The 19,113-nt window shown below is 43.1% G+C and overlaps 1 protein-coding gene across 6 annotated transcripts in view; it reads left to right on the top strand.

Annotated features, from left to right (window-relative positions):
* Window positions 1–19,113, top strand: part of ZFYVE1 (zinc finger FYVE-type containing 1) — a 118,430-nt gene that overhangs the window by 60,254 nt on the left and 39,063 nt on the right. For all 6 annotated transcript variants that reach the window (XM_029598716.1, XM_029598718.1, XM_029598719.1 and 3 more), the window contains 3 exons: window positions 913–1,021; window positions 6,662–6,759; window positions 8,694–8,811. In XM_029598716.1, coding sequence (XP_029454576.1) covers window positions 913–1,021; window positions 6,662–6,759; window positions 8,694–8,811 — 325 coding nt within the window. The remainder of the gene's footprint in view (window positions 1–912; window positions 1,022–6,661; window positions 6,760–8,693; window positions 8,812–19,113) is intronic.

Below are 19,113 nucleotides of genomic sequence, written 5' to 3' on the forward strand. Positions count from 1 at the left end.
TGATTTATTCTTGGCTATCTCTCCATAAAATCTCTAATCTTGGCATCTGGCAGACAGAACACCTCCCAGGACAACTTGTCCTGTCAGCAAATGAATGCCTCCATTTCCCTCAGAGGTGAGTCACCAACCACCACTACCTGCTGCTTCCTTGGTGCAGGTTTCGGGTTTTGAGTGTTGATTTTTTCTACACCTCCATGGCTACATAAATAAGTTCTTTAGCTTGAGGGTGCTTGAGGCTATATAATACTGGTTCTGTGAACTGATCCAGGATGCTTCTTTTGATGCAACTCTTGATTCCTTTTAGCCCTTTCTATAGTTATTAGAAGCAATCTGTGGGCTGACAAATGGGGGAGAGGGAAAGAAGAAAAAAATGCCCTTTTTGTAGTACTTTTCATTCCTAGCAAAATTATGGGCTCCAGAAAAATGGAAAGAGTGAAGGCAAAATGCGAACATCCAAAAAACAGAGTTTCTTGATATCTAGAATAATACAGCACAATGTAAACTTCAAGTTATATGTTACATTTACCCTTAAACCTATAAGTGATGTATAGTTTTCAAGCTAAACTAAGATGGACAAATTAAAAAAAAAAAATCATTCTTGTTTTGAAGAGCAAAGTTAAAAAAAAAAATGCACAAAGGAATAAACATGAAATATTTTGGGGGGTTATTGTGGTGACAAATTGAAATGAGGTACTTGAGCTTAAAAAATGAAAATGATCAAATCCTCTTAGAAAACACCAGGACTATACATTAAGCTGAATGCTTACTATCTGGTAAACCTGTAACTCCTCTTTTCCTTTCCTGTGCAATACTTAATATGACACAGTTTAATAGGTTGCTTTTTCTCCAGGATATTTGATACATTATTTTGCTCCTATTTATACTGCAGACTTGTTTCCTTTTAAACTGTAGGGCTGGCTGTAAGAATAGCATGAACCATTCAAAGGAAGGACTTCCTCATGAAGCCCAGAGCCGTTGTAGATACTCCCACCAGTACGATAACAGAGTCTTCACTTGCAAGGTGAGCATTACAGAGTCAGTAGCAGACTTAGCCCATGCTATTAAGGGAGGAAAGAGACTTTGATGGCCAGCACTGATGGAGACTGTGTGGCTGCCACAGATGGCTGATCTGTCTTCTCATATAGCTTTTTTTAAAATTGGGGTTCTGCCTATCAGGATTACTAAATTTCAGTTAAATAAATGTTTTAAACTGCATGGTGTTGAAGGAAAAATGGACATTGTTACACATTTATATAGCATTTGAAACTGAATTTATATGTAAAACATTTTTCTTATAAGCAAAAATCAATGCATTGCAGTACTTCAAGAAACAAAACAGCAATAAAGTAACATTTAATGTCTTTTTAAAAGGTATCAACTTTGCCCCACCCCCCATCTTTGAAAAGTGGAAACATTTTTATATTCCCCTCCCCCCCCCCCCCCCCCCCCCCCAGGGCTTACCTCCTGACAAGATTTGGTCCAGGTAGGTCCAACCACTTAAAATTTAATTTTTTAATTTCTCTATTGATGAATTATTCAACCTTCATACGATACCAAATGAGAATGGTTATCATGTAGATAAGCTCTTATAATTCAAGGGCTTTGTGAATCATTAGGTGACTAAATATTGTGCAATTTCAGTCCAGGAAAACTAATCCTTGGATATGGTACTCATCTTTAAATCCACTTTCAGTGAAGGTTATTGCCGTCCGACATCTTGAGGTTTCGGGGTGATAACCCTTTCTTCAAGGACACAGCGTTAGATGGAGTGGTCAATGGATGTAAAGTTTGCAGAAGTCATGGTGTCTGTTTGTTTGCCGACAGCCACGGAGAGGCGATGCAAAAAGCTATCGCTTATGGATTTCAAGTGCCAAACCGGCTAATGGCTAACGGCGTTGTGCTAGCACAGGATTTCACAATGCCGTTAGCCGGTTTGGCACTTGAAATCCATAAGCAATAGCTTTTTGCATCGCCTCTCCATGGCTGTCGGCAAACAAACAGACACCATGACTTCTGCAAACTTTACATCCATTGACCACTCCATCTAACGCTGTGTCCTTGAAGAAAGGGTTATCACCCCGAAACCTCACGATGTCGGACGGCGATAACCTTCACTGAAAGTGGATTTAAAGATGAGTACCATATCCAAGGATTAGTTTTCCTGGACTGAAATTGCACAATGTTTAGTCACCTAATGATTCAGAAAGCCCTTGAATTATAAAAGCTTATCTGCACGATAACCATTCTCATTTGGTATCGTATGAAGGTTGACTAATTCATCAATAGAGAAATTCCAGTTAGCAAGTCTTTTATATATATTTGTTATTCTTTCACCTGTGATATTTTTGGGTCTTTATTTTGAAAGAAATCAGCTAACATTTTACAGTTACCAGTTATCTCAATAAACAGTGTTTTTTAAGCATTCTCAAAATCCAAAATGGACATGCATCTAAGGAGCAAGTGGATCACATTGGTGGAATTAATACTACCTTGCATGCTTAACCACTGGGTTTCAAAGCACAAGGGATCTATCAGATTTCTAAACAGCTTTACTGGATTGGCATCCAGGCTAGTACTGCTTAAAATCCTAGTTTAAAAGATGATATGAGAGCCAAACTTCTAAAGCTTATACATTCTATTCACTAAACTAAAAATAAAATGCTTTTTTCTCCCTTTTGGATATTCTTCTAATTACTTTGGTCCTCTCTTTTTTTTTTTTTCCTTGCTCTTCTGTTCACATTTTCAGGATATCCATTTTCACTTTTTCTCACCTGTCTTCAGTTTCTTCCCTACATTTCTCTATTGATCTTTCCAGTCATCTCATTTTTCACCATTTGTCTTTTATCCCTCCAGTTCCTCCTGCCCTAGACCAGCCCTTAACTCCACCTTATTGGATTGCGCCCTTGTCCTTTCTCTCAACAGATGCCTCCATTCTTGCTCTAATGTCCCCTCTTCTCCCAATTTATCCTCTTCTTGCCAAACTCCCTTTACCTTTCAAACCCCCTTCAGCTTCCATCTTCCCCCTTCTCCCTCTCACATTCCAACACCCCTTGCCTTCCATTCTGTCTCTTCTACAGTGGGCAGACAGAACCGAGGAGCTGGCATCTAGCACTTCTAATCTCCTTCTACTGTGTAGGCTCCTGTGCCTCACATTCGTTTCTACTTTTGAACCGCATGGGAGGAAGCATGAAGCCGGTAGAAGGAGGAAGTCAGAATTAACAGCCACTGGCTCCACGCTCCTGCTGCTGGTTGTGGTGGTGGGGAGGATGTTGTAACACATGATCATTGCTCTGGAGATAATTTTAGAAGAGGACCAGCAGGATAGCAGAATGTTTGTTTTTTGACCCTTCATGTGATGAGGAAGTGCAGTAGCCATTCAGTAGGTGGGCAGATAGGTTCAATTGTTCTATGTGACCCTGGACAGCAGCTATACAGTATTAGGAGGGAAGGCAGTTCTCGGCTGCATTGGCAGGATGTGTTGGCACTCCGAAATGAATAGCACATATGGTTAAAGCCATAAGTTGCTATGGTTCTACATTTGGGAAATCTTTACTGTTACAACCTTAGAAATTATTGACTTGGGGGGGAAAAATATTCTTTCTTTATCTGGCTCCAAGACAAATGTCAGCAGGATCAATTTGACTGCCCCCCTCATCCGAGGACAATTGCAGATCTGCTCGACTCCAAGTTGTCCAATGGGAGCTGACTCTCTCCAACTATTCCCTGGAGCCTACTGTAGCACTTAGCTATAGAAAGATAATAAACTTTAGTTCACCGTGGCATTTCTTCTGAAAAACCCAGTGCTTCTTGCAGGTATCAGTGGAACATCTTCCACAGGGAAATATTAAGAATTTTGGGGAAATTAGTCAAGCAAAGGTTTCTCCTTCTGCCAACATTTTCTAACTCCATTCTGGCAACAGACAATAATACTGGCATAATTTTTGAGTTTTCAGAGAAGCCACAGTATGGGATTATTCACAATGTTAAATTAAGAAGGCCAAATACTTCCTTTCTCTGCCCTCCAGGACCAATATATTTGCGAGACACAAATACATTTTCTTATCTACAGTTGAAGTATTACAAGTGTTGTTGCCGAACAGGATTTGATGTTTATCCTTTTTTGAGAATCTGGAGAAGCGTTTTTGCCCTGAGTTCCAAAAAAGGTCTTTATCCAAGTTACGGAAACAATTCAGAAAAAGTAAGGATGATGTAAATCGCCCAACTCTTATAAATCGTTGGACTTGTAAAAGAGGATTTGCAATAACAGAACAGATGGTAAAATTCAGCCTTGTGCATATAAAGGATCTTTTTGGCAACATATATCTTTGAGAGATTCAGCATAAATTCTTACAAAAGGCATACATTTCTCAGTTTCAGGCATATAGAGCTGGCCTTACTGTGGCTGTGCTCTGAGGACGGTGTCAATTGGAGGCAGGCATCCTGACTCATGCCTTCTGGACATGCTCGAAAACTTGCCAATTCTGGACCAAAGAACTTGGATATCTATCACACATTGTGGGATACAAAGTCCCAACAACCCCAGAAGCTGTACTTTTTGAACATTTCTTTCCATCATATTTTAAAAATAAAGGACATATATTGTTCTTTAGAAAGCTTGCTTGTTGGGAAAGAAAGCCATATTATTGACCTGGAGGAATGAGGGTCCATCATTCAGGCAGTGGTGTAATTCCTTACATGACCTTTTACAAATGGATAACAGAGCTTCAGCATCATCATTTTAAGCACAGACAGTTATTGTTTGCAACTTGGGAACCTTATTTTCAGTCACTGCCTCCTGAAGCGAGGAGTTTAGCAGTGAATAGTACAAGTTAAACTTTACTGGAGTCATCTGTGCATATGCTTTCATCAGGGAACTTTTCAAACATGGGACAGTATGGGGTGGGGGACTGGGGGGGGGGTGTATATCTGTAATGTAAGCTTTACAGTAACTATTTCATTGTTACACTTTTCATTGTTGGCTGGAGGAGTGCATAAGAAACAAATGCTTTCTGCTGGTTTTTATTGTCTTTAGTTTACTGATCAATAAATAAACAGATTAACATACTGTTCTTAAGTAAATTTGGATTTAGCCTCTTGAGGAAAATCTTCCATGTGGCCAGTTTGGTTTACACTGTTGAAGAACTCTTGCCAGTCTAATCTTAGTGGGGATTCCAGTCCAGAAGCCAATGGGACTGTTAAGGCCCCTCACCAGCTGCTGGAACAACATATTCCTGTGGAGCTGATAAGATCTCTGACTTTCTCTGGTTGTGGATTTTTCCCGTGAACATAGGAAAGAGGTCATACCACTTTGGGAGATGCTGTCCTTTCCAGAACCCCTAGCTGAGCCAGTCCTGCAGGCAGAAGGAGAGAGCTAAGCATGGTTTTGAATTCTGGGTGATGTTTCTAGCTGCACCAACAGATACTGTGAGTTTGTTAGTCAGTTGGGCCCACTGTTACAGGAGAGAATGTAGAGGGGTACACCCTTCCCATACCTTTCCTTTTCCCCATACTGTATATTGGAAAAGAGACTGCATTGTAGCTTCTGGACATCAGAATTCATAGTCTAGCAGATGGTATGGTGTGTAGCCCTGCATTTCTACCTCTTGTTGCTTTTAAATGATCTGATCATAGTGTATCAGTTAAACTAATGTTGCACCAAAAGCAGTTATTTGTTTTAAAAAAACCAAAATAAATATCATGATGTATCTCTGTTTTCCACATGTTCTGTATACCAAATGGAATTGTGTTTGAAAAGGTGACCTCTGTGGCATTTCGCCTTTGCTGCAGCAAATGATGATTTCTTATTACTGATGCAAAAAATTATATTTCCAAGTTTGAGATTCTGCTGCTTTAAAGACTGCTCTGGCTCATTGGTTCATGCAATACTTTCACATGGAAGAGCCAGGTTCTGGAGCAAATGCTGATCTCCTGTGCCGCAGGCGTCAGTTATCGTTTGAGGGATGTGGTTTCAGAGGTGGTTTCTACCTTTCCCAACCCCTAGATGTCAAAGATTAGATTTTTGTGGGGTAGCTATGAGATGACAATGCCTTTTTAGGAAAAGAATATTGAACTGAACATGGTTTTCTTGTCTTTTGAAGACACCTCCCCTCCCCCACTTCCTCAGCTTGCCTGCTTCTCCAGGTGCTCACTTTCCACTTAGTTGCGATGAGCTAGCATAAAAAGTAGATCTAGGCAATAGTTCTCAAGAGCTTTGTACTAACTGATATCAGGCAAGAGGCTGAAGTGCCCCACCTACAAAAAGTGGTACTAAAGTTGCAGTAACCTCCAAAGATAGATTATCATATGTAATACAAAATGTCTTGAATTTTACACTTAAACTAGTTATGAAGAAATGTAATTAGTATACTTCAGTTGTACTTATTAAATTGTGAATGATCCTTTTGCAAAAACATATGGTTCTTATAGATAATGGTACATTAACTCTCCCCCATATCTGCTGCTTCTCCTCATGTCAGACAGTTTTCTTTCCTGATGCGTTTAACCCTTTATTTTGTGCATCCAAATGTAATTTTAATTCTTAATGCCCTCTCTATTTGATGGGGCTCTACTAATAGCCTCCCTCAACGCCCCCCCCCCCCCAAAAAAAAAATAAAAAATTGGGGATTTTCAAATGAATAAACTTGTCTTATTTCTTTTCCAGACATGTTATGAAAGTGGAAAAGAGGTTAATGTGATACCAAAAACATCAGCTTCCTCAGATTCTCCATGGATCGGGCTTGCAAAATATGCCTGGTCTGGGTGAGTGCTGTACTGTGAATTGGCTGTGGGCCGCTTCCCTTTCTGAACTCTGTTCTGTACAAGGATTGGCTCTTCATTGTTGGCAGTCAGTGAAGGGCCAATCTGTGAAGAACTCAGGGCCGGCGCGTCCATTAGGCGAACTTCAGTTGCCTAGGGCACTGAGCCGTAGGGAGTGCCGAAGAGCAGCCATGTGGTGCCGCAAGCGGGGCCTATCCCGCTCGTGGCAAACAAATAGAGACTGAGAAGCACACGGTGTCGCCCCCCACACCTGTTTCGGCGCCGACAGTTTCTATTTCTCTTTGCCGCAAGCGGGATAGGCCCTGCTTGTGGCACCACGTGGCTGCTCTTCGGCGCCCTGAGAAGCACACAGTCTGTGCCGAAACAGGGGTGTGTGTGTGGGGGGGGGGCGGCGGCGGCAAATCAAGGGTCACCTAGGGTGCCCAATACCCTTGCACCGGCCCTGGAAGAACTGAAGTAAATATTAATACATAAGAGTTTAAGGCTCTTGAGTATTAGAGAAGTGAGAGGAGATAACTTTACTTCCCCCTGCTGTGGCGCCTTATGCTGGTGCCAGACATTTTCAAAGTAGAGAGAGGGTAACTTTTTATTTTTATTTTTTTATATTTTATTATGCTTTATTCATTTACAATAAATGAAATAAAACAAGAATGATGTAAATCAAGAAGACGATCGAGGAAATAGCTCCCAACTGCAGAAAAAAATTACATCTTAATCCCCATCATGGGGGAAGCCAGATGTTCTTACTGTGTGGCAGACTAACTATAATACTTATACTTGTCTGATCACCAGTTTTATCTTTAATAAAGGTATCAAGATGTAATGGGTCATTGAAAATAAAATTATTCTTATGTCACTAGGCATTTCCAAGGATACTTGAGAGAGAATGTGGAACCTAAAGCTTTAACTCTTTCAGTTGTAGAAATTTTACAATTACAATTTTGTGTAATTCATGAGACATCTAGAAACACATATATCTGTTGGTCACAGAACAATCTTTACTTGTTATAACAATTTTTGAAATACCAAATCCTTGTCATGCTGTAAGGCAAAGGAAACAAATAGGGTAGCTCTCAAGGGAACATAGTCCATAGAGGACTCAAAAAATACAGAGGGAAGGACTCTTAAGTGGGTCCATCCTTCTTTCTGAGGAAATAATCCTTTTACTTTTTGGGAGGTAATACATTTTTGATAGAGCAGGGCAATTATCTGAAGAAATAGACAAAATTTACCATAGGTATTTCTTAACTCAATTGTAGACAATCTAGTCATTGAAAAGTTTTAAAAAAATGCAAGTTCTTACTTTTTAACCCATTTTCTATATTTTCAATCTGCAGTTGAAAATATCCTTTATATGAGCAGATAGTTGAGAATTCACATTGACTAAAGAACTAACACATTGAAACGGTCTTGCTCACACATTTTTAAATCTGGTAACGTTTTAAGAGATTTGGGGAAGCGGGACTCTGGCTGTGGAACTTTATTTTTGGAACTTGAATGAGGAAAATTCAGCTATGGCTCAGCTGCTCTCCGCTTGCCCTCCCCCCAGTTGTTGTTTTTTTTTTAAACTTATCTGGCTATATGCTTAATATAAAGTTTTGTATAAACATACTAAGGTAATTTTTAGACGTACTCTGTAACATGACTAGACTTACCCAGATAAACTTATCTTGAGTAGAGTGAACATTGGTGCTACCTGGCTAAGTTTAAGTTATGACCCTAGCATGTCTCCGCACTACATTTTTATTTATTTTTGGAGAGGTGGGAAATTAAAAACCCCAGGTCTGTCTAGCTAAGTCCAGAATTTAACCAGATCAACTCGCTGAATACGGACATCCGGTATCTAACAAGTATGCTATACCCCTGTATTTCCGGCTCTTCATTGTTTTGAGCCCTGTAATATTCTTTCCTTGTAGGTATGTGATTGAGTGTCCTAACTGTGGTGTCATCTATCGTAGTCGGCAGTACTGGTTTGGAAACCAGGATCCAGTGGACACTGTGGTGAGAACAGAAATTGAGCATGTCTGGCCAGGAGTAAGTGCTTTTAAAATGTTTTTAAATTTTAACTAGCAAATTCTGTTGCAATTAAACCATCTTATAGAAGGGACATTTTGAGAGGGTTTAGAAATTACCTGCATAATTGCAAAGTATGTGAATACTTTTGTAGCTAATTTTCAAAAAAGAGCTTCTATTTGAGAATTAGTTGGCATTAAGTGTGCATGCTAAAAGCTCCCATATCCTTCACACCTGTTTTATGTGTGGGAGTAGGGGGGCTGTGGAGAATGGATATAATCGCACACTTGCCTTGGAAAATCCCATTTACTCTTTTACTCTCTGTCCTTAAATATTGCCTTCTCCTCTTCCCACCCCCCCAAAAAAACACTTTAACCAGCTAGAAGTATGTGTTATGGAAGTCAGCATGTACTTGTTCGCTGGGCAGAGGATGGCAGTTTTCAGACAGGATAGTTTACCTGGGTAAATGTTTTTAAAAACTACCCTGATAAAGAGCATGATATAGATAGTCCTGAGCTATCTCTGTCTCTCAAGCACAGCAGACTCATATGTGTTTGCTGTCTGAGGCAGAGTGGGTACTCTTGAGCCTGGGGATGATTTGAATACAGGTTGCAATGCCCTCTACCAGCCAAAGGAGTACCACTGAGAGGTAAGTCTTGGCGATATCCAGTCCTAGGTGTGTTGTCTCTGTATTTATCCATAGTGTTCCCCCCACCTTGAGGTTTATGTAGTTTTGGTCACCCCATCTCAAAAAAGACCTAGAACTAGAAGATACAGAGGGTGGCAAAAATAATAAAGGAGATGGAACAGCTCCCCTATGATGAGAGGCTATGCAGGTTGGGTCTCTCTTCAGTTTGGAAGAGAGACAGCTGAAAGGGCACATAATAGAAATTTATAAAATCATGAGTGGGGTAGAATGAATAAATAAAAAGTAAATTTCTACCCTTTCAAGTATTAGATTAAGGAGATTGCCCATGAAACTAAACATCAGCAGATTTAAACAAATTGTAGAAAGAACCTTTTTTACTCAGCATACTATCAAGCTGTGGAATCTGTTCCCAGAGGATGTAGTCAAGGTAACTAGCATAGCGGGATTTCGAAGCTGGACAAGTTTGTGGAGGAAAAGTCCATAGCACACTCCCTGTACGTACCCGGATCAGTCCAGACTCCTGGGGTTCTGTCCACTCACCAGCAGATGGAGGCAGAAAAAGTTCCAACTGACTCCACCCCTTCCGTGAGGTGCACCTACAGTGCGTCAGTATTTTTCTGCCTCCAGCAGATGGTGGATGTGCAAAACCTACAGTCAGGATTTTAGTCAGTTTTGAAAAATACAGACAAAATAGATATTTTTGTTCATAAAATTTATCTTTCTTTTAAGTATTTCTAATTTGACTTTAAAAAGAAAAAAAGGAATTTTTTTTTTTCTGGAAGCAGGGCAAGCGGAGACTAGCCTCCCAGGGAGTTGGCAGGTCCTGAGGGGACCATCCTCCTTGGTATTTGAGGCTTTTGGCTTTAGGGGTTGAGAACCCTTGGCTTCAGTTTGCTGCAGCTTTTGGGGTGATACCGGGGAGCCCGGTTCACTCACCCCGCAGAGCAGAGGACCCAACTTCTTTCAGGTCGTAAAAAAAAAAAAAGTTATTTATAGCCTTTTTACTTTGCCGGTCGGACTCCCCGTTACCTCTTTAGCTGCTTTGGGCGGTTGGCAGGCTTTTTTCTTTCGTTTTCATTTTCTCCTCAGCAGACTCATTTTTTTTTTTCACAAATGCCGCGCGGTCCGACCTGCCGTGCATGTGGAGACGCACGGGCTAGAGTCTCTCGCGACAGCTTATGCTCCTCCTGCCTCCCCGGGGGCGGGGGGGGGTGGGGGAGGATTTTCAGGGGCAGCTGGGGGTGTTATTTCTTCCTCGTTCTGTTGCTCTGTCAGACCGGGACGCCTGCGTCTTTCTGCTGCAGCCTCCTTCCCATTTCTTGCTTCATCTGAAGCTATTTCTGGCTCTGTTCAAGCTGTTCCGCTCGCAGTGGAGGGGGGAGGGGTTTCTCCTCCTGCTCTTTCTCCACAGCATTTAGCCTCTGAGGGAGGTGATTGTTTTGCTAATTCCGCTGCTGCTGCTGAGGAGAGTCCTGAGGGGACTTCAGATTCCTCCTCTTCATTTTCTTCCGACTTTATTATGTTTTTACATAAAGCTTATAAGGCCAGAAAGTCCTCAAAAAAGAATTCTTTTTCAGTACCATTGTCTCAAAACGCAGCTTCTAAACGGAACAAATCCTCGCGGGGGATGGATGTTCCCAAGCTTAAACGCTCTCTTAGGATTCTGGTGTCTTGGCCTTTACCTGACACTTCTTTTGATACCTCAGTCAGACCAGGGGGACCCAAGCGACATTCCTCCTGAGGACCCTGATTCTGCTGCTGGTCAAGATCCCTTGCCCTCTCAGGCTCCTCATGTGGTCGAAGGCGATGATCCTAAGGTGGTCCACCTCTTTAGGAAGGAAGAGCTTCTTCCTCTCATTCCTGCGATTCCTGAGGAGTTGGGAATTGACTCCCCACCAGAGGATTCTCGTATGGGTTCAATTGACCGTGTCATGGCTGGTCTTCATGGTCCCACTCTCTTTTCCTTTTCATCTTTAAGTCACAGACTTATTATTTCGCGAATGGGACACCCCTGACTTGGGATTAAAGGTCAGCAAGGCAATGGATAAGCTATATCCTCTGCCTGAGGATGCTTTGGACCTTTTGCGTTTTCCCAAGGTTGATGCAGCGGTCTCTGCTGTTACCAAAAAGACTACAATCTCGGTTACTGGTACTACAGCTCTCAAAGATCTTCAGGATCGAAAGCTAGAGGTTCAACTTAAAGATTTTTGAAGTTTCGGCTCTTGGAGTCTGAGCTGCTATGTGCAGTAGTTTTGCTTTAAGAGCAGGACTTTGCTGGGTTCAGCTCCTGCAGAATAATTCTTCTCTTTCTGAGTCCGAGGCTATTCAAGCTGGGCGTTTGGAAGCCTCTGTTGCTTACAGTGCTGACGCTCTTTATGATTTGTTACGTACCTCAGCCAGATCAATGGTTTCGGCTGTCTCTGCCCGCAGACTTTTCTGGTTAAGATACTGTTCTGCGGATGTCTCTTTAAAAGCTCAATTGGGATCTTTACCCTTTAAGGGTAAACTTCTCTTTGGGAAGGATCTTGAGGACTTGATTAATTCCTTAGGAGAAAATAAGGTACATCGTCTGCCTGAGGATAGGACCAGGACACGGGGATCGTTATCTTCCAGATCCCGTTTACGAGGAAACCGCAGGTTTTGCTCCTCCCGCTCTTCAGGTTCTTCTTTTCGGCAACAGCCTGCTAGACAGCAATTTTGGCCTCAGTCCTTTCGAGGATGTCGTTATGGGATACCTGGTCCCTCCCAGTCCTCTGGTGGAGCGAAAACTTCTCAAGGAGATGAGGCCAGTCTGTTCCTTGGTTCCGGTAGTGGGAAACAGATTGTCTCTCTCTTTCGAGGAGTGGGCCAAAATAACATCGGATCAGTGGGTCCTTACTGTGATAAAACGAGGTTACGCCTTAGATTTTGTACAGCACCCTCGAGACCATTTTCTCGTCTCTCCATGTTCTTGCACTCAGAAGTGTCAGGCGGTGCGGGACACCTTACATTCTCTGAGAGCTCGGGGCCATTGTGCCGGTACCTCCATTGGAGCGACGAAAGGACAGTTATTCCATCTACTTCATCGTACTCAAAAAAGACGGCACATTTCGTTCCATTGTAGACCTAAAAAGAGTCAATCGATGTCTGAGAATCCCAAGGTTTCGCATGGAAACCTTAAGAACGGTCCTGACATCCGTTCACAAAGGCGAGTTCCTAGCTTCTTTGGACCTGACCGAGGCATATCTTCACATAGGAATTCGGTCCGACCATCAGAAGTTCCTGCAGTTCTCAATTCTGAGGGACCACTTTCAATTTTGCACTCTTCCTTTCGGTCTTGCCACGGCACCCAGGACCTTTACCAAAATAATGATTGTAGTAGCCGCACAGCTCCGAAAAGAGGGATTCTTTGTTCCTCCCTACCTAGACAATTGTCTCATTTCGAGCGAAGTTGGAGCATCTCTGTTTGTTGACTGTGTCTCAAGTTCTTCAGCTTCTGCAGTCATTGGGCTCGGTTGTCAACCCGGCAAAGAGTCACTTAGTACCATCCAAGTCCTTGGAGTTTCTGGGAGCCCTGTTCGACAACCAGCGGGAAAAAGTTTTTCTCACGGAACATCAGATCATCAAATTAGTGTCTGATTCGGGTCTTGTTGTCCAAGTCTCCTCCCAAAGTCTGGCATTATCTACAGGTTCTAGGCTCCATGGCCTCCACTTTGGACTTAGTTCCACTTTGGACTTAATGAGCATTTGCTCATTTTGAGACCACTTCAGACAGCATTGCTCTCCCGCTGGAATCTGGTGTCGGAACAGTTTCATCTTCCCCTTCCTCTTACAGACTCTGCTCATTCCAGTCTTGATTGGTGGCTCCTATTGCAGAATTTGCGTCGTGGAGTGAACCTTGAAGCTCCAGTTTGGACAGTAGTCACGATGGATGCCAGTCTGTCCGGCTGGGGGGCAGTTTGTCTAGACAGGTCTGTTGAGGGGCAATGGTCGCCAGAGGAATCTCGTTGGTCGATCGATCGTTTGGAGACCAGAGCGGTGAGACTAGCCTTACAGGCCTTTCTACCATTTCTTCAGGGGAAGGAAGTCAGAATCCTTTCCGACAATGCGACAACAGTGGCTTATATCAACTGCCAAGGGGGAACGAGCCAATCGGTCGCGTTCGAGGCTCAGCTGTTTCTAGCATGGGCGGAAGAACATCTCCTTCATGTTGCAGCGTCTCACATTGCCGGGCTCGACAACTTTCAAGCAGACTTTCTCAGTCGCCGTCGTCTAGATCCCAGGGAGTGGGAACTTTCCGAGCAGGCATTTCATCTCATCGGCAAAATTCTTTGGCGCATAGAATCTCATCCCTCGGAGGTGATTCTAGTAGCTCCAGAATGGCCGAGACGTCCTTGGTTTGCATACCTTGTCAACTTCATAGTGGACGTTCCACTTCGCTTTCGGAACCTTCCAAATCTTCTCTGCCAAGGTCCCATTTATTTGGAAGAGGTAGATCGCTTCTCTCTAGTGGCATGGCTTTTGAAAGGCGGCGCTTGAAAGATAAGGATTATTCTGATGCAGTGGTCGCTACTCTTCTCAGGTCAAGAAAAACCTCTACTTCCCTGGCTTATGTCAGGGTTTGGGGTGTTTTCGAATCCTGGTGTGAGGAGAATCAGGTGGTTCCTACTCGGGCTTTGATTCCTGACATTTTGTCTTTTTGCAGGCTGGTCTGGCTAAGGACTTATCTTGCAGCTCTCTCAGGGTACAGGTGGCAGCTCTAGGTTGCTTCCATGGGAAGATAAAAGGAGTTAACCTGGCATCCCATCCTGATGTGGCTCGTTTTCTTCGGGGGCGCAAAATGCTTGTGTCCTCCTTTCAAAAGTCCTTGCTCGTCATGGAGTTTAAATTTGGTTCTTAAAGCTCTTTGTGCTGCGCCCTTTGAGCCTCTAAAGAGGGCTACTCTTAAAGACCTTACCTTAAAGGTGATTTTTCTGGTGGCTGTTTCTTCGGCCCGTAGGATTTCTGAGCTTCAGGCTTTATCTTGTAGAGAACCATTTTTAAGAATTACAGACTCTGGAGTTTCTTTGAGGACTGTTCCGTCCTTTCTTCCAAAGGTGGTTTCTTCTTTTCACTTGAATCAGTCAATTGATCTGCCATCTTTTCCTGATTCACAACCTTCAGATCCTCAGTCTAGAGATTTGGGAGAGCTAGATGTGCGGCGCTCTCTATTGCTTTATCTCCAGGTCACTAATAGTTTCCGCATGTCGGACCATCTTTTTGTGCTCTGGAGCGGTCTCAAGAGAGGGCACAAAGCATCTAGGGCTACTATAGCCCGATGGTTAAAAGAAGCTATTGGTTTGGTATACTTACTTCATGGTCGGTTGCTTCTGTCTGGTCTTCATACTCACTCTACTCGGTCTCAAGCAACTTCCTGGGCGGAGTGTCAGCAAGTATCTCCGCATGAGATTTGTAGGGCGGCAACTGGAAGTCTTTACATACTTTTGCTAGACGTTATTGCCTGGATGTTCAGGCTCCAGGATCTGAGGGATTCGATGATCCGAGCGGGACTCTCAGGGTCCCACCCTAGGTAAGGGAGCTCTGGTACATCCTAGGAGTCTGGATTGATCCGGGTACGCACAGGGAAAGGAAAATTTGTTCTTACCTGCTAATTTTCGTTCCTGTAGTACCACGGATCAGTCCAGAGTCCCGCCCATTTCAGTTTGGAGATAAAGGAGAGTCCGCTCGTTCTTGTTTTTTACTTTGTAGATACCGGTAAGTATTTTCACATAATATGTTTGTTATGTTAGGTGCTCTGCTGCCGTTTGGGTCAGTGAGTATGGTTCTTATGAAATGTTCTCCCAGTTTATAGCAGTTAGCTACTTAGTTGGGTTTTTTAGTTCTTCTGCTTTGTTACATTTTAAATACTGACGTACTGTAGGTGCACCTCACGGAAGGGGCGGAGTCAGTTGGAACTTTTTCTGCCTCCATCTGCTGGTGAGTGGACAGAACCCCAGGAGTTTGGACTGATCCGAGGTACTACAGGAACGAAAATTAGCAGGTAAGAACCAATTTTCCTTTATTAGCCGCTTAGACTACAGAAAGCTACTTATAACTGTAACCAGTGCGGAGATTGTGAAGGAAACCTTATGACAGTAAAAACTCTTAACTGTCATAGTTACAGTTTTTTGAAAGTACCTTCAGCTGGAAATATTCCTTTAGTGGCATGATGCCGATCAAACATATACCATATTGTTTGTTTTACTGGTTAGGTCCCCCAAACTTAGCAGCACATACTGCCTTTTATGACACACACACACAGACTGTCTCTGTCTCTGTCTCCAGGACCTCCCAGGTAGGAATCCTTATTTCTATCTCACACAAGCAGGGATTCACATACCATACTTATTTCAGTCTATTTACCTAGACTGTATACCCAGTGATCTTTACCTCCCTGTAATTGTCACCGGGATATGTATCCCTGAAATCACTGCCTGCTTACCAGGCTGTATCAGGCCTTAATCTTTTAAACTAAATAACTCTTAATTCAAAAGAACATACCAGTTTCCATATTATAGCGCAAAAATAAGTAAATAACATTTCCCATGAAGGTCTCCATGCCGGTGCAATACAAGTAGTACAGCACAAAAAGACAGAGAAAAAAAATCAAATACCTTCAGGCATCCTGTATTCTGTTTGAATTGAGAGAAGGGCATTTGGCCGGTGGAGCTGTACTAGTTCAGGTCACCTGGCATGGCACCTCCTTTGATTCCTGGAGCAATGCACCATTTGTTATGAAAAAAATAAAACATTACAAACACCACAACAAGCAAGAAACTGGAAGTTCTTTGACTGTTAACCATTTATTGATTCATGTACGCATGGGGAGTCAGACTCAGCAATACTGACTGACTCCGAATTGACATGGCATATGCAAGATTTAAATGTACTGTCTCTTACCAAGATAAAATGTTAAGGTAAGCACTTTCAATTAAAGATGCAAAGGGTGAAGACGTGCACATTCCTAACCTCCTTCTGGGAAAACTAAACTAACCTTGAAAACATTTATAGGGAGGTTATGTTCACAGCCTTCCTTAATCACACAGAGGAATTGAAACATTTGTTCTTATCTTTGTACCCTGCTCTTGTTGTTTTCTGGGTTCCACAATTCCTAAATGCTTGCGTCAACATTATATTTTACCCTGACATTCTTTATACAAAATGGATCTTAATCATTTTAACTGTTTCTTAACCTAAGGAGCAAGTAACAGGAAGTTTTTCATGGGATCTGCTGAGTACTTGCTACCCAGACTAGCCATTGTCTGAGACAGGATGCTGGGCTTGATGGACCTTGGTCTGACCTAGCATGGCATTTATGTTCTTACTTGAATCACCTGCGCATGCTGTCTGAGGTGGGGCATTTTGACTGAACAGTGTAAAAATGAGAGAGAATTATTTTTCTTAGCATTGACAGGTTAATCCACATCAGTGGGTTATGCACCTCTACCAGCAGATGGAGATGGAGCAAAGTTGACATCATGGTATACATATACCCCTGCACTGACATCAGTCTGCCAGTATTCTCAGTCTCCAGCAGATGGTGGATGTGTATCTCCCTACTAGGGATTGCTTAAAAAAAAAAACCATTTTAGAAGGAGAAAGAAGGAAATTAATTTGCCCCGCTCTCCTGTGGTGTACCTTATGGTCCCTCCCTCAGTCGAGTTTTCCTGGGATATGTGCGGATCCCTCCCTCAGTAGAGTGCCTCAGTCCAGTAGCTGGTTTTCCGGCATCGACTTAGCTGTAGAAAGACAAACAGCTGAGAGGCTAGCGAGTGTAGGAAGCCGAGCGCTATACTCGGCTGTGATGGGCTGAGCACCAGTAAAGAGTAAATTTATAAAAATAAAGAAAATGAAGGGGAATTAATTTTAGGGATTCCATTCCCCTTCTGGTCTCTGAGCTCGGCGCTCCAATCTGACATCTGCTTCAGTCTCCGGGGTGCTTGGGGAGTTGTGGCAGGTTGAGCAGCCTTTTTGGCTAGGTCCCATGCTCAAGCTTCACTTAGAAGCCGTGTTGTAGGCTGCGGCAGCATTCGCGTGGTTTTCTGTGCACAAATTTGCCGCAAAACTGTGTCTAACATCTGTTCATGCTTGCATGCCCAAGTGAGCGCTTAGATGGACCACGATACTGGGTGCCTATATTTTGGACATCTGTAGTGCATTTGATTTGCATATAATGTAAGAAGACCGGTATATAAAAAACATAAATAAATAAATAGTGTAGCTTATTGGACAGAACTTGTTTTTTGAGTGCTTTGCCAGGCTCACTTGTGTAGACATGTAACTAGGCACACAATTGTCAGATGCTTTTGGGAGCATGCTGCTAGTGGGTGTTCATCCATGGCGCTGGTAGCAAAGAAGCCTAAATGCCTTACCCTTTGTGCTGCTTTCCATATTCGGGCAGAACAGCCTGGCATCCTCTCTGACTTGTGTCAGTGCTGCTTGGAGGCTCAGGGAGAGTTGTCTCCAACTGATTTTGCTGAGTCCAGCCCTTCCCAGCACGATGTGGGAATGGGATCAGAGGGGGAACTGCCAGAGGTTTTTTCTGGTTTTGGGGCTTCCCTAACTGGTTTGTGAGCAGGGGAGGAAGCACTGTAGGCGCAGAACAAACTCCCCCTGGTTTTAGTATGGATCCTTCTGTCTTTTTTTTTTTTTTTGGGTGGGGTTTTTTTCAAGGGCTGCAGTCCTTTCTTCAGGTGCAGTTGGTGGCCCCAGCCAAACCTAAAGGTTTAAGAGAGCAGGCTATGGATCCCCGCCTGCTCTATGCCACGGGTTCATGTCAAGGTATGTCTAGATCTGCTGCAGGTCACCCTGATAGGGACCCAGATGACAAGGATGATGAAGGCAATCCTTACTCCCTGGAAGATGAGGAAATTCTTCTGGGGTTGGAGCAGTGTAAAACAATGTTGCATTTTTTTCATAGAGATGAGTTACTAGCTCTGATCTCCCAGACATTGAAGATGCTGGTGGTGCCAGATGCTGATTTCATGTCTGAGCCAAAGAGAAATCCCATTTTAATTTCTTTGCTTAAAGCATCGTATTTCTTCCCCATTATTGATGCTAATCCAAGAATTGTTCTTGAATGAGGCACCCCTGAAGCTAATTTTAAAGGGGGATGAGCCTTGGAAGCGCTGAATCCGGCAGTTAGAGAGCAGTTGAGCTTTCCAAAAGTGGATGCGCTGGTGTGTCATCACCAAGCAGACAACTATCCTTGTAGAAGGGGGAGTGGCATTGAAGGATTTGAGGCTGTCCTTAAGCAAGGTGATGGCAATGAATGTGCAGATAGCCTCTTGCTTCTCTCTCAGGAAGTCTATGAATCTGGTTTGAATTCCAGGGCAGTGATGGAACCGGCAGCGTCCTTTCTGGCAGATGCAGACTGCAATCTTGTCTGCACTTCAGCCAGAGAGATGGCTTCGGTGATAGTGGCAGTTGTCAGTTGGCCGAAACAATTTCAAAATCTAATCTTAAAAAATTGCCCTTTTCTTAGCATCTAGTCAGATGAATCCAGAACAAGTGGGTTATGCACTCCTACCAGCAGATGGAGACGGAGCAAGCTGATATCACAGTACATATATCCCTGCAGTGACCTCAGCCCGCCAGTATTCTCTTGTCTCCAGCAGATGGTGGACATGCATCTTCTCACTGGGGATCGCTTCAAC

This window comes from Rhinatrema bivittatum, chromosome 4 (genome assembly GCF_901001135.1).
Source record: "Rhinatrema bivittatum chromosome 4, aRhiBiv1.1, whole genome shotgun sequence".
In the NCBI taxonomy this organism is placed as follows: Eukaryota; Metazoa; Chordata; class Amphibia; order Gymnophiona; family Rhinatrematidae; genus Rhinatrema; species Rhinatrema bivittatum.